The following is a 13,992-nucleotide window of genomic DNA, read 5'->3' on the forward strand; positions in this document are numbered from 1 at the left end:
AAGCCCAAAAATTGATTAGTGATTGTGTTTACATATTTATATGAGAATACCATGAAACACTGAATTATACACATTACTTTAGCAAAATGGATGCATGTGTATTATCAGATTCTACCCAAAAAATGCCCTGAACCAGGCTAAGAAACATTATCATGTTCTGTGTCACAGAGACTGCAGATGCAAATCACCTCTCACTTGCTGCTGCTAGGGTCACTGCTCTAAAATCTCTTACATAACCCAACAGCCTTACACAAGCATGTCAGAGAATATGAGAGAGGTGGCAGCACTTAATCATAAAAGAGACTCCAGGGGTCACCAGTGAAGCACAACTGATAAGCCGCTGTCCGCAACACTGGCATAAGTTCAAGTGACAGAAGTTCAAGTCCTATCTGATCCATTTCTGATCGAACTCCCAATAATGTCCTGGGAAGGCATAGAAAGATTGCATGAGTATTTTAGGGCCTTGTTGCTCAAATAGGAAACCCAAGGAATTCCACAGTCTCATGGCTTCAGCTTGGACTTAGTCCTCAGTTATGAACATTAAAGGAGTAAACTGGTGGATGGAGGTGTCTTTCTCTATTTTTCCCTCTCTCTGTAAGTCCTTAAAAATGTGGGGGAGTCTCTAAACACACTGATATACACAGAAGGTCATCTACCTTAACTTTTTCCAAATGCCATCTCAGTGTACAGATCTGATTGAGGTATATTTACTATGACTAATTCAGGTTATATTTTAACTACATGATGAATTTCTTCATGGATTCAAGTTTGACTAGCTAAGAAAGGAACAGCAATTGGAGAGGAAGCACTGCACTTCACCAGGATGTCTGTGAAATGCATTTCAATTCTACTGCTGCTGCTACAGCTGAGCTGCTGCTTCAGCTCTGGGAGTTGTGGGAAGGTGCTGGTGTGGCCTATGGAATTCAGTCACTGGATGAATATGAAGACAATCCTAGATGCACTTGTCCAGCAAGGCCATGAAGTCACTGTCCTGAGATCTTCAGCTTCTGTTGTAATTGGTTCCAACAATGAATCGGGAATTAAATTTGAAACTTTCCATACATCCTACAGTAAAGATGATATCGAGAATTTTTTCATGGATTGGTTCTATAAAATGATATATAATGTGTCAATAGAGAGTTACTGGGAAACCTTTTCATTAACGAATATGGTTGTTTTAAAATATTCTGACATTTGTGAAGACATCTGTAAAGAAGTCATTTTGAACAAGAAACTCATGACAAAGCTGCAGGAATCAAGATTTGATGTTGTTCTTGCAGATCCTGTTAGTCCTGGTGGTGAGCTGCTGGCTGAGCTACTTAAAATACCCCTTGTGTACAGTCTTCGTGGCTTTTTTGGCTACATGTTGCAAAAGCATGGTGGACGACTCTTACTGCCTCCTTCCTATGTACCTGTTATGATGTCTGGTCTAGGCAGTCAAATGACATTCATGGAGAGGGTACAAAATCTGCTCTGCGTGCTTTACTTTGACTTTTGGTTCCCAAAATTTAACGAGAAGCGATGGAATCGATTTTACAGTGAAGTACTGGGTAAGTCATCTTTTTAATTGATCCTAACTTTTGTGACTTTGAATGTGAGCTTGTATGAATGCAAAATCAAAGGAATTCATCTTTTATAGGTAAAATAATGAAATAAAAATATAAAAAGATTTGTCATTCTCACAAATGTAATGCAATGGCGTTTACATCACAGGGTCAGTTTAAGCCAATGGACCATCACTAGATTAGGGTGTTCCAGGGCGGCATACAACCACAAATAGAAATACGGAGGATTTCACCAAGCTTTTCCATGCCTATTTTACTCTACATTTTCCATGTTTGATTCTATAGTGCTCTATTTTAATGGTTACTTATGATTATGAGCCTATTGAGGTGAGATTCTATGTTTATTATTCCCTGGTATTGTCACACACATACACACAAACACACACACACACACACACATATAATGTGAACCATGCATAAATTTTACATGTAAATTATACGATGCCTATATAACATATTCGGTTTCACACTGTGTACTTTACACATCATTCACTGCATAATTCCAAAGCCTTTCAGAATTTGACATAATGTACTTCACATCACATTTCCCTCACTACTCTCCCTCTTCTTTCTTTTTCTCACATTCAGGAAGACCTGTTACGTTCTTGGAGCTAATGGGGAAAGCTGACATGTGGCTCATTCGAAGCTACTGGGACTTGGAGTTTCCTCGGCCACTTTTACCAAACTTTGATTTCATCGGAGGGCTCCACTGCAAACCTGCCAAACCTCTGCCTCAGGTAAGTAAGTTCCTGTGTGCTATATTTGGTTCGCTTCGTATTTTACGTGGAAATGACTCTGCATTCTTCATTTACAACATTTGATTCAAATGGAGAGTTATAGGAAGTGGTGTGAAAATCCTTCCAGGGGGAAATTCACATGAGAGGACTTAAAAGTTCATGGAAATTTGAATAAGAAGCCAATGTACACTTTCCATGGACAATTTAAAAAGTGCTTGTATTTCAACACCATCACAAGTATCCAGAGTTCACCTTCATTACAGAGTAAAATGCAAAATCTGGGAGACTTTGAGACAAGACTCTGTTAAATTAAGGTCTTCATTATTCAACACATAAGAAAATACAAGTCACTTTTTTGATGTATAATCAAGAAGTGACTAGATATAACATAAGCATGTGTTGGACATATACAGAAGCAAGGTAGACACAGTGCCTGCTCTCCTCCATCTCCTTTAGATCCTTTTAGGATACACTATGGGCAAATGATTAAACTTCAGTGGAAATGTTTATAATGGAAAGAAGGAAAATGCTGGGAGAATATCTAGTAAGGATCATAAGAGATGTCCAGGAGCCACTGATAAAGGTGAAATATGAAGTATGTGCAGGAATAGGTGTAGAGAAGAGGGAAAAAGAAATATACAAAAAAGGGCATTTTTTTAAAGATTTATTGATTTCAAAGTCAAAATTACAAAGAGAGGGGCAGAAACACACACACACGTACAGAGTGAGATGCAGCGATCTTTAATCCACTGGTTCATATTCCTATTTGTTGTTGTTGTTGACAAGTAGTGATGTTTCCCATCTCTATCTGTGCAGTTCTTGAAAAAAATTATTTTTAAACTTTTATTTAATGAATATAAATTTCCAAAGTACAGAATATGGATTACAATGGCTTCCCCCCCCCCCATAACGTCCCTCCCACCTGCAACCCTCCCCTTTCCCACTCCCTCTCCCCTTCCATTCACATCAAGATTCACTTTCGTTTCTCTTTATATACAGAAGATCAGTTTAGCATACATTAAGTAAAGATTTCAAGAGTTTGCTCCCACAAAAAAACATAAAGTGAAAAATACTGTTTGAGTACTAGTTATAGCATTAGATCTCAATGTACAGCACACTAAGGACAAAGATCCTACATGAGGAGTATGTGCACAGTGACTCCTGTTGTTGACTTAACAAATCGACACTCTTGTTTATGGCATCAGTAATCACCCGAGGCTCTTGTTATGAGCTGCCAGGGCTATGGAAGCCCCCTGAGTTCACTGACTCTGATCATATTTAGACAAGGTCGTAGTCAAAGTGGAAGTTCTCTCCTCCCTTCAGAGAAAGGTACCTCCTTCTTTGATGACCCATTCTTTCCACTGAGATCTCACTCGTGGAGATCTTTCATTTAGGTTTTTCTTTTTTTCCAGAGTGTCTTGGCTTTCCATGCCTGAAATACTCTCATGGGCTTTTCAGCCGGATCTGCTTGCCTTAAGGGCTGATTATGAGGCCAGAGTGCTGTTAGGATATTTGCCATTCTATGGGTCTGCTGTGTATCTCACTTCCCATGTCGGATCATTCTCTCCCTTTTTGATTCTATCAGCTAGTATTTGCAGACACTATTCTTGTTTATGTGATCCCTTTGGTTCTTAGTCCTATCATTATGATCAATTGTGAACAGAAATTGATCACTGGGACTAGTGAGATGGCATTGGTGCATGCCACCTTGATGGGATTGAATTGGAATCCCTTGGTATGTTTCTAACTCTACTGTTTGAGGTAAGTCAGCTTGAGCATGTCCCGAAATGCACATCTCTTCCCTCTCTTATTCCCACTCTTATATTTTGAAAGGTTTAAAATTGTACAAGACTTTCTTCAAAAAAATAATTGATGTGAGTCTAGTAAATGCATGGATTATTCACAAAGTTGTGAAAAAGACAGGAAAGATTTCTTAAATGTGTTAGATTTAAAAAGAAAAAACTGCTTAACATACCTAAAATTATTTAAATCAGGACATTTCAAGAGGAAGAAAGTATAAATTGCTTGGACCCATTACTGTTTAAGATGATTTGACATAAGAACTCATATTATTCAAAATTAGTAAGACCAATGACACTGTCCAAACAAGCTGTGTCACATGAATCCAACAACATATTGCCATAAATGTGATGGAATGCTTTCTTAAAGTATTTTGCATCTTTGCACTGAAAATAATTGTACTTATAATGAAAATTATTTATTTGCTATTATGCAATACATGAAAAGTTTCATATTTGTCCAATGTCCTATTTATAAAGTGAACTACATATGAGACATTGTTGTATTGTCTTTTCACAATTATTTTTATTCTTAATAATAATAAAAGATATAACTCTCAATTATGGTTTCCAACATTTTTAATGCACCAGTGTCAATTCTGTTCAAATAATTGCAGAATTCAGGTTCTCAAACTTCATGGATTTAGTTGCATAAACAATATTGGAAACCAAGTACAGAATTGTGAAACTTAATTACATATTCTGTTAAAACATCTGTTTCCCCTACCAACTTGCTTTTTATTAATTATCATAAACTCATATAATCTCTGTCCTTTTGTGAGACAGAAGAGAGAAATTTAACAAATAACATAGAATAACTTAAAAGTATACACTTTGGTTTTATAAGACATAAAAGGAACTAGTAAGTGCCAAATCAGTATCTGTAGCATTTATTTATAAGAATACATTTTTAGTAACCTAAACTGAATATTAAGGAATGATTAAAATTTATATATATATGCAACACATACTTATCACACCATTATAAATTGTTCTACCAAAGAACTTTTAATAACACTAAATCAGCTAAAATAGAAGGGTTAGTTGCAAACAGAAGAACAAAGAAAATAAAAATATCACATATTTTCTGTAAAATGCAAGATGAATATAAATTAGGATTTCAGTGCTCTAAATACATATCACATAATGTCCATAGGGCACGAAGTTTTAGTTTGGGAAGAGAAAGGGTTTTGAGACCCTGATAACCAACAATGCTGCTCTTTATGACAGACCCAATTTTCTCTTCACAGGAGATGGAAGACTTTGTGCAGAGCTCTGGAGAAGAGGGAGTGGTGGTGTTTTCCCTGGGGTCCATGATCAGTAACCTGACTGAAGAAAGGGCCAATGTGATTGCATCAGCTCTTGCCCAGCTGCCACAAAAGGTCAGAAATGTGCCCTAAGGGCAGGCAACCGCTGAATGAGCCTGCTAAACTCTGCAAAGTGTCTCATTACACATATTCCTATGTGAAGTGGAGATACTTATGATATCTTTAATTTTCTTCAGACATCAGTTAAACTCTTCCTGACATGTGCAAAAATAGCACAGAGTATATTTCATTGTAGATAACTTTGACATTGACATTTTGATCAGAAATGTACCTAACAGGTGACTCGTGAAACCTTGGAATACTCAATCATTTAGCAGGCAGATAAAGAGAAATCACTGAATTCTACCCTGCTGTTGACTTCTTTGCCTTGTGGGATTGTGAAGCCACTGTGTACACTAAAGCTGTATTCAGACAGAAGCTGAGTTTTCATTACTGACTGCACTACCTCAATAACATTAGGGGAATACTGAAACATATCTTAAGAGCATTATAAAGTTTAGGATTCTCATATAATCCATGCCCCTTTACTTTCCCTAATTTGTATGTAGGGGTATTTAAGATACTAATCAGGAGCCTATTCAGAGAACAAAAGTCCAGAGCTCACCAAACATGAACCCAGCTATGCACTCATCTAAGTAGATTTAGAGAAACAGAAAAATTAATCTGCCCCTCACTACTGGACCCTAGGAGTGGCTTCGCAGAAAGATATGAGCGAAAAATTGGAGATGGGTCCTGTTCTGAAGGCACCTGCTATACTTTATAAAAACATCACTCCACGCAGTGCGCCGGCCGCGGCGCGCCGGCCGAGGCGGCCATTGGAGGGTGAACCAACGGCAAAGGAAGACCTTTCTCTCTGTCTCTCTCTCTCATTGTCCACTCTGCCTGTCAAAAAAAAAAAAAAAAAAATCACTCCACTGGGCTGTGATCCTAACTCATGAGTGCAATTCCTCTGGATTGAGGATGGAGATGGCAGTACAAGAAGGAATCATTTCAAAGTGAGCCTGACACGTGATGGAGTTCCGATGTCCCCTTCTATAAGCAATAGTAGGAACTACATTTCTGATATATACAAGACACCTTTGAACTCTTGGTATTCAGCAACTACTTTTTAGCTTTCTAGCTGATAAAACCCTCTAGTAACTCCCCATGTTAATATCACAAAGAGAATCAGAAATTACTTTACCTCTCCTAAAGCAAATAGAAATGGTACACTCCAGTTTATGAGGATAAATTCAGATTTCTAACATCAGTACCTTATTTTGGTAGCTGACATGGAAATGATCTGGCTATAGTAGTAATCAGCATTAACAGCTGTCAATGCTTTCAATACATCGTGGAAAACCTAATAGTCAGTTAAATAAAATTTAGCCTTATCACAATAATGGACATTTTCAGACACTGTATGCTTATGAACTGACTCTTTCTTCCTATATTAAAAGAAATTCCAATTCTAGCAGTAGTGATGCTATTAGGGTTTCATTTCAAAATGTATCTTGAAATTTTTATATAACAAATTAAATGTAGTTCCTCAGTGCCAACCTATTTTACTTCTCAAATTAAAAGATGACAAATTCTCTGGGCCGGAGCGATTGTGTAGCTGGTAGGGCCACTACCTGCAATGCCAGAATCCCGTGTTGGCTTTGCTTTGGGTCTTGGCTGCTCCACTTCTGCTCTGGTTCCCTGCTGTGAGCTGGGAGGGTGATGAAGAATGGCCCAGGTCCTTGGATTCGTCCACCTGTGTGGGAGACATGGAGGAAGCTCCTGGCTCCTGGCTTAGGATCGACTCAGCTCTGACCATTGCACTTATCTGGGGAGTGTACCAGTGGCTTAAAGACCTCTCTCTCTCTCTCTTTCTCTCTCTCTCTCTCTGCCTCTTCCCCTCTGTAATTCTGCTTTACAAATACATGAATAAATGTTTAAAAAAAATGACAGATTCTCATAAAACAACTTATGGAACAGTGGATGCAAATAAACCCTTGTTTCCATTTTTTAAATATAAAAATGTTAATAGATTTGGAAGACGAGTCTCACATTTTGAACACAAATACATGTACAAACAAACATACATGCACATATCTATATATTTGTGTATCTATATAGATTTACAGATATATAGATATAGTTAATGCAGATCACAAGTAAACTGGTAATGAGATATTCTTCTTTCATTTGAATGAAGACCACCTAATAATTTCTTAAATACTTAAATTATCACACGTCATCATACTTGGCTTAGATCCTATATGTGACACACCATGAATACATTCCAAATCTGATTGAATGCAACAAGAGTACAGGAGACATGAAGGCTTCATCTTTTAATTCTCATTATTTAAATTCTCTTGCCCTCTTTTCTTTGTCATTCCAATCCAAGGTATTTAAGAGTGATCTCTCAACCTCCTTAGAATTTTGACATGCCATAATTAGAAATCCAATTCATGAAATTGCTATTACTTTACCAAACAGGTTCTTTGGCGATTTGAAGGCAAGAAACCAGACATGCTAGGATCCAACACTCGGCTCTATAAGTGGATCCCCCAGAATGACCTTCTTGGTAAGACTCTGGAGAACAGACACTGAAAACACTAGTAACAGTCGATCAAGATGGGAGTAGTAAGACTTTGTTATTGAAAACCTAAAGAATCAAGCCAAATGGCTTTGCAATCCTTGCCCAGTCCTAGGGTAAATGCAATGAATTATAACAGTTGGCACTTTATGATTACAAAATTTGTAGGCCCAGAATCAAAGTATCCTTATTTTCAGTGTATGTACCTCTCAGAGAGAATGTCTCAGTAATTTCCAGGGGGGAAGGCGTTTCACTGAAGGGTTCAGATGCTTTTGGGACACATGCCTCCTATACTGGAGTTCCTGGATTCAAGTTCCAGTTCCAATTCTGATGCCCACTTCCTGCTGACTCACCCTAGATGAAGAAGGCAGCAGCTAATGGCTAAAACATTTGAGTCACTGGCAGCCACACAGGAGTCCTGGATTGAGTCCCAGCTCCTGGCTTCGGCCTGGCCCATTCCCAGCTGTTTGGTGCATTTGATGAATGAACCATAGTAAGAAGATCTCTTTCTCTCTTTGTTGCTCTAAGGACTTCCCTTGCACTGTGTGTGTAAGTGTATGTGTGTATGTGTGTGTCTAGTGCTTGATCTGTTTCTTACAAACATATTAATTAAATAATAATAATCTCTTGGCTTGTCAGATTGAATCCTAATTCAAACATTATATTTGTCATCTGCCTTTTCCCTAATATAGAAATTTACAAATACCACCAAAAACAATACCCTTCTGTTATTATGCAGAATTCTATGTTTTCTGTGGGAAACATCAACAGCCTTTAAAATAAAGTAATAAGGAATTTCAAGATAGAGAATGGGCAACCTTCTACAACCTATAAATCACATTTAGTGATGGCATGGTTTCTTGGAGAGAGCATGTTCTAACAGGCACTTGACCTTTTATTTTGACACATATACAGTTCCTTTTTTCCAGAATGTACTCTTTCATACCCATTTGGCAATCTTGCATACAGTACAAGCCTCATGTCACACACCACCTCTTCCACGTGACCTTCCTTTACCTCCCCAGTGCACTTAGGTGCCTCTTTCTCTTGATCTAAAAGCTATTTAAATGCAGTTTCATGGACATCGATACTGTGTTTTTAGTGTACACTGTGCTTTTAGTGCCTCATATTATACATTTCTCATTTCATTTGTAAGATTTATAATTAATAATTTTCTAAAAATCACTCAATCTCAGGTCATCCAAAAACCAAGGCTTTTATAACTCATGGTGGAGCCAATGGTGTCTTCGAGGCAATTTACCATGGCATTCCCATGGTGGGCCTTCCTTTGTTTGGAGATCAACTTGATAACATTGTCTACATGAAGGCCAAGGGAGCAGCTGTTAAGTTGAACTTGAAAACAATGTCCAGTGCAGATTTGCTCAATGCCTTGAAGACAGTCATTAATGACCCTTCGTGAGTATTACTGTTTCTTTAAAATTACACAGTGTTTTTAGATCAATTTTCAGTGGAGGAACAAGGACTCAATTCTAATTTAGAATATGAACATCAGATTGAGTACAGATTTGCTTAATGCTAGAGGATAATCATCAATAATTCACTGGGAGTGTCACTGTATCTTCTTGTGATGGATATATAGAATGATTTTCAGAGGCTTAATAACAGTGCACAGATTTTGAATTAGCCAATGATTGAAATGTGGAGCATCAATGAAGAAGGTTAACAGAGGATGACAAGGAAAAGAGTTGCAGCCAGGAAGCAGGAATGTTATAATTGTGCAAACTTACGTTCTGCAAATTATAATTTTCTTTCAGCATAAGAACTCTTAAAATTTTGTGTCAAGATCAATTTTGTTGTGTTGGTTCAAGATATAATGCCTGATATGTGGAATACATATTAATAATAAACAATGGTACTATAGTGTACCAGTATATGTGCCATTATTTCACATATATATTCATATAGTTGTGTTTTAAAAATTATTCTGATTTGTTTTCAGTAAATCTGCATGGAACTGTCAATCAATATTTCCAGTGACATTCCAAGGTTCTCAAATTTTCTATTCTAATGCTGCAGTGCTGTCACGGATAGATAGTAGCAACTAAGATTTTCAAGTTTACTCAGTTAAAACGTCCTGAACAAAAAGGAGATATTTCTTTTCCATATGGGGATATTCTTAGGTCTATGGCTGTAGTTATTACTGTCTTACCTGGAAGATTATAAAATAAAGATTTAACTGATTTGCAATACAGAAGATGGAATATCCTTTTTTTTAAAGTAGATATATTTTCTTCCAACATTATTTCATCTAAAAATAAAAACTGGGATCACAGAAATTTGAAAAAAAGGCAAGAAAATGTCAGTGAGAGTCAGGATTCAAAGAAAGGCAATATGTTTTCATACTTTCATGGCTTTAATCATAACTTCATTCATCAAAGATTAACTTTTTTTTTCCCAGGCAGAGTTAGGCAGTGAGAGAGAGAGACAGAGAGAAAGGTCTTCCTTCCATTGGTTCACTCCCCTAATGGCCTCGACAGTCAGCAATGTGCCGAGCAAAACCAGGAGCCGGATACTTTCTCCCGGTCTCCCATGCTGGTGCAGGGACCCAAGTACTTGTGCCATCCTCCGCTGCCCTCCCGAGCCACATCAGAGAGCTGAACTAGAAGAGGAGCAATTAGAACTAGTACTCAGTGGCCCAACCTGGACTGGAACCCATGGTGCTAGCGCTGCAGGCAGAAGATTAGCCTAGTGAGTCGCGGCGCCGGCCAATGATTAACACTTAAACACTATACCAGCTCCTGGTTAATACTAACTACTTATCAACATTGTACATACATTTACCTAACCAATATGACGGACCAGCAGCCTATATTTAAAATTTTGAACTATTTTGAACATTGTATGTCAGGTCCATTCACAATTGCTTACTGAATAATGCCAGCTCCACATCTCAAATAGTTTTGTTGTTGGTTTTGCTTGTTTTGCTTTCACTAGCTTCCCTTTATCCAGAAGACGTAACTAATTTCAAATTCTAGACTGAGATGTTAGAAATCCTGGATCTTTCCAAACCTCTCTCCACATCTTGACATTTTATGTATCCAACAAATTCCAACTTATAGACATAATGTCTCTATAAATCACTTCTGAAGAGATAATTTTCTTCTACATTTTCATGACACTCATCTTTCCCATCTACATGAAAAGTATAGACTCACAATTCCTAGTTCACTCTATAAGATGATGTCCATTAATTTTCCTTCAGCTATAAGGAGAACGCCATGACGTTATCAAGAATTCACCACGATCAGCCCATGAAGCCGCTGGACCGAGCAGTCTTCTGGATCGAGTACGTCATGCGCCACAAAGGAGCCAAACATCTCCGGGTTGCAGCCCATGACCTCACCTGGTACCAGTACCACTCTCTGGATGTGATTGGGTTCCTGCTGGCCTGTGTGGCAATCACTACTTACCTTATCGTGAAATGTTGCCTTCTTGTTTATCGAAATGTTCTTGGGGCAGGAAAGAAGAAAAAGAGGGATTAGAGCTTGTTCATGTCTAAGGCTGTTAATTTACCAGAGTTGAAATCATTCCTTTGATATCAAAGACTATGTATCATTGTGTGGAAGATGGTCCTTCTCATTTGGTCAGACCTGTGTCTTCCTGATTTTTCCAGATGTTTTATTCTTGATTAAACGTTTAGAAACACACAACTCAAATTGCACAGATCCTCAAGTAATACTACTTTAATCACAGCACTGAAAAATGAGACTCACTGACACTTTAACCTGGTGGTGGTTGAGGAGTGAAGCCTGAGGTGTTCATGTGTATTTCCAGAAACATCATCTATTGAATACAATACAATCAAGTAGAACATTTGTATCCAAACCAAAGAAAACCAGAGCCAGATCCTTGTAAAGGGGGGTACACAGATTTTACCAAGATTTCCATGAATCTAAGAGAGATTCCAGGATAAACTGACCTGAACTTTAACTAACTCAAAGTGACTGTGATATTAAAAAAGATGAAAAGTGAGGGTTGAGGAAAATGAGTGTGAACCTCAAGTAAGAAAAGAATTTTATGTAAAAGGAACATTAGAGAAGAATGAAGTAGAAAATCACTAAAAATGATTATCAAGGTGTGTTAGAAAAAGTCCATTTTCAATTTGACAGAATTGTGTTTTCTTCAGCAAAAACTAAGACATGGATGACAGGTTCGCCTTAGGGATATAGCATGTGACCCAGGGCAGATGCAAGACTGAGCAACCTTGCTCAAGTCTTTTAGCATGGTGCTTGGGAAGCTCTTTTGTACTACATGGGGTTCACAGTTCACATTTCTCATAAAATACAAAACATGTCATCAAGAAAAATTCTTTTCCACTTGGAGAGCCCTAACACTTACTAACTAAATCTGTGTAATCTTGTAAATTATTTAGTTAGAAAGGTGAGATATATTTTCTACACTGTGCCTTGAAAATGCTTGAGTTACAATGTTTGCTTTATTCAATATATACAATGCTAGAGTTCCCTCCTCCTATAGGAAGATCTTCCATTACTTCGCCCTGCCTTTTCAAATCAGAAACTTCCAACTAATTTAATAACCAGGACACTGAGGATATGGAAACCAGAAGTTTTTTTTTTTTTTTAATGTAGTCTCCCCTCGCAATACATCCACATGCCATTGTGGATGGCATGAAAAACTACTTATCATGCACACCAATTTTAAAACCTATTTTGGAGAAAGTTGTTTAAATGGAAAAATATCTCCATGTCTTGCTTTTAAACATTGTTAACCAAAATATTTGGACACAGAATGCAGATGGAAAAGTAAACAGAGAGAACAAAGAAAACAAGTGGATGATACTTTTTAGCCTGACAAGAGATATTTTTAACATACATGTAGAAGCCTGCATAAGATTTGCAAGCACTCTTCTACACAACAAAAACATTTTTAGCAATAATTGTTAATGTAACTACTTGTGATAATTATGTCCAGAATAATAAATGGACAAGTGCTTTCTTTTATTAAACTTTTCATTAAGGTTTCGTTACAAGAGGGGAAACTTATACATGTCCATTATCATGAATAATGAAGTTCTACATACTTTGCCAAAGAAAAATTCAAGTATCTTTCTATATACTCATGAAGTAACCAATACAGATTCATTAATGATGTTGTTAAAATTGGGCTTTGTTTTAAAATCGAGTCAGATAAATAAATATATTTGAATATATATGTATATAAATATATAGTGGTGATCCAAGCAGTTTTGTCAATTTTATTTTTTGAGAAATATTTTCACATGAAGCAAACTACATAGACATAATTAGGATATATGCAGACATGATACACTTAGCAGTGGATCATAAAAATCCAATTAAACATTAAATCTTCAAAATCATAAAGTGGTTTCTATGTTTCCTGTTTCAATATTTATTGATTACTATAAAATTCAAATGTTTTAGTATTCAAACATTTTAAATAGTGATAGTCCAGTCAGATTGATAGAATCGGAAAAACAGAACTTGTACAAAATTCTTCATTTTTATTACTATCTGTGTATTTCTTGCTTATATCAAATACACTACTTAAATTATGAGCAGGCAAACTCCACAGAACCTGGAGGAATTTCAATAAATAGTGAGCTTCATCTTGCAAATGATATGTTCTTAGACTATCTCTGTCAGAGACTAATTGTATAATTATGAGATTTGTCATTTAATTTCATACAGAATACAATGCTTATTAAAGTATATGTAATACAAGTACAGTAACGAGAAGTCTTCTTTGTATATTATTAAGTATTTTACTTAATAATATTGAGTATATTCTTTAACATAAGTTCTTAGAAGCCAACAATAACGACAGACTTAAAGAGTGGAGCCTTGGAAGAGATGTGTCTTCCTGCATCTAACAATTATCAGTGACAATCTAGGGTCCTTGGTTGATGAAGTTCAACATTCATCCAGCTGACAGATACAAAATATTTACAGGGTTTAGATTCAATACCACAAAGTTATATTTGAGGCAAAGGCAAAA

The 13,992-nt window shown here is 36.8% G+C and overlaps 1 protein-coding gene across 1 annotated transcript; it reads left to right on the forward strand.

Annotated features, from left to right (window-relative positions):
* Positions 1-402: 402 nt before the first annotated feature.
* LOC138843393 (UDP-glucuronosyltransferase 2B13) lies at positions 403-13,716 on the forward strand. The gene is made up of 6 exons (XM_070047218.2): positions 403-1,550; positions 2,154-2,302; positions 5,352-5,483; positions 7,896-7,983; positions 9,192-9,411; positions 11,219-13,716. The coding sequence occupies exons 1-6, from the start codon at positions 824-826 to the stop codon at positions 11,496-11,498; spliced, it is 1,596 nt and encodes a 531-aa protein (XP_069903319.2). The 5' UTR covers positions 403-823; the 3' UTR covers positions 11,499-13,716.
* The last annotated feature ends 276 nt before the right edge of the window (positions 13,717-13,992 follow it).

The sequence above is a fragment of the Oryctolagus cuniculus genome, chromosome 8, assembly GCF_051225735.1.
Source record: "Oryctolagus cuniculus isolate XC-2025 breed Fujian yellow rabbit chromosome 8, ASM5122573v1, whole genome shotgun sequence".
Lineage (NCBI taxonomy): Eukaryota > Metazoa > Chordata > Mammalia > Lagomorpha > Leporidae > Oryctolagus > Oryctolagus cuniculus.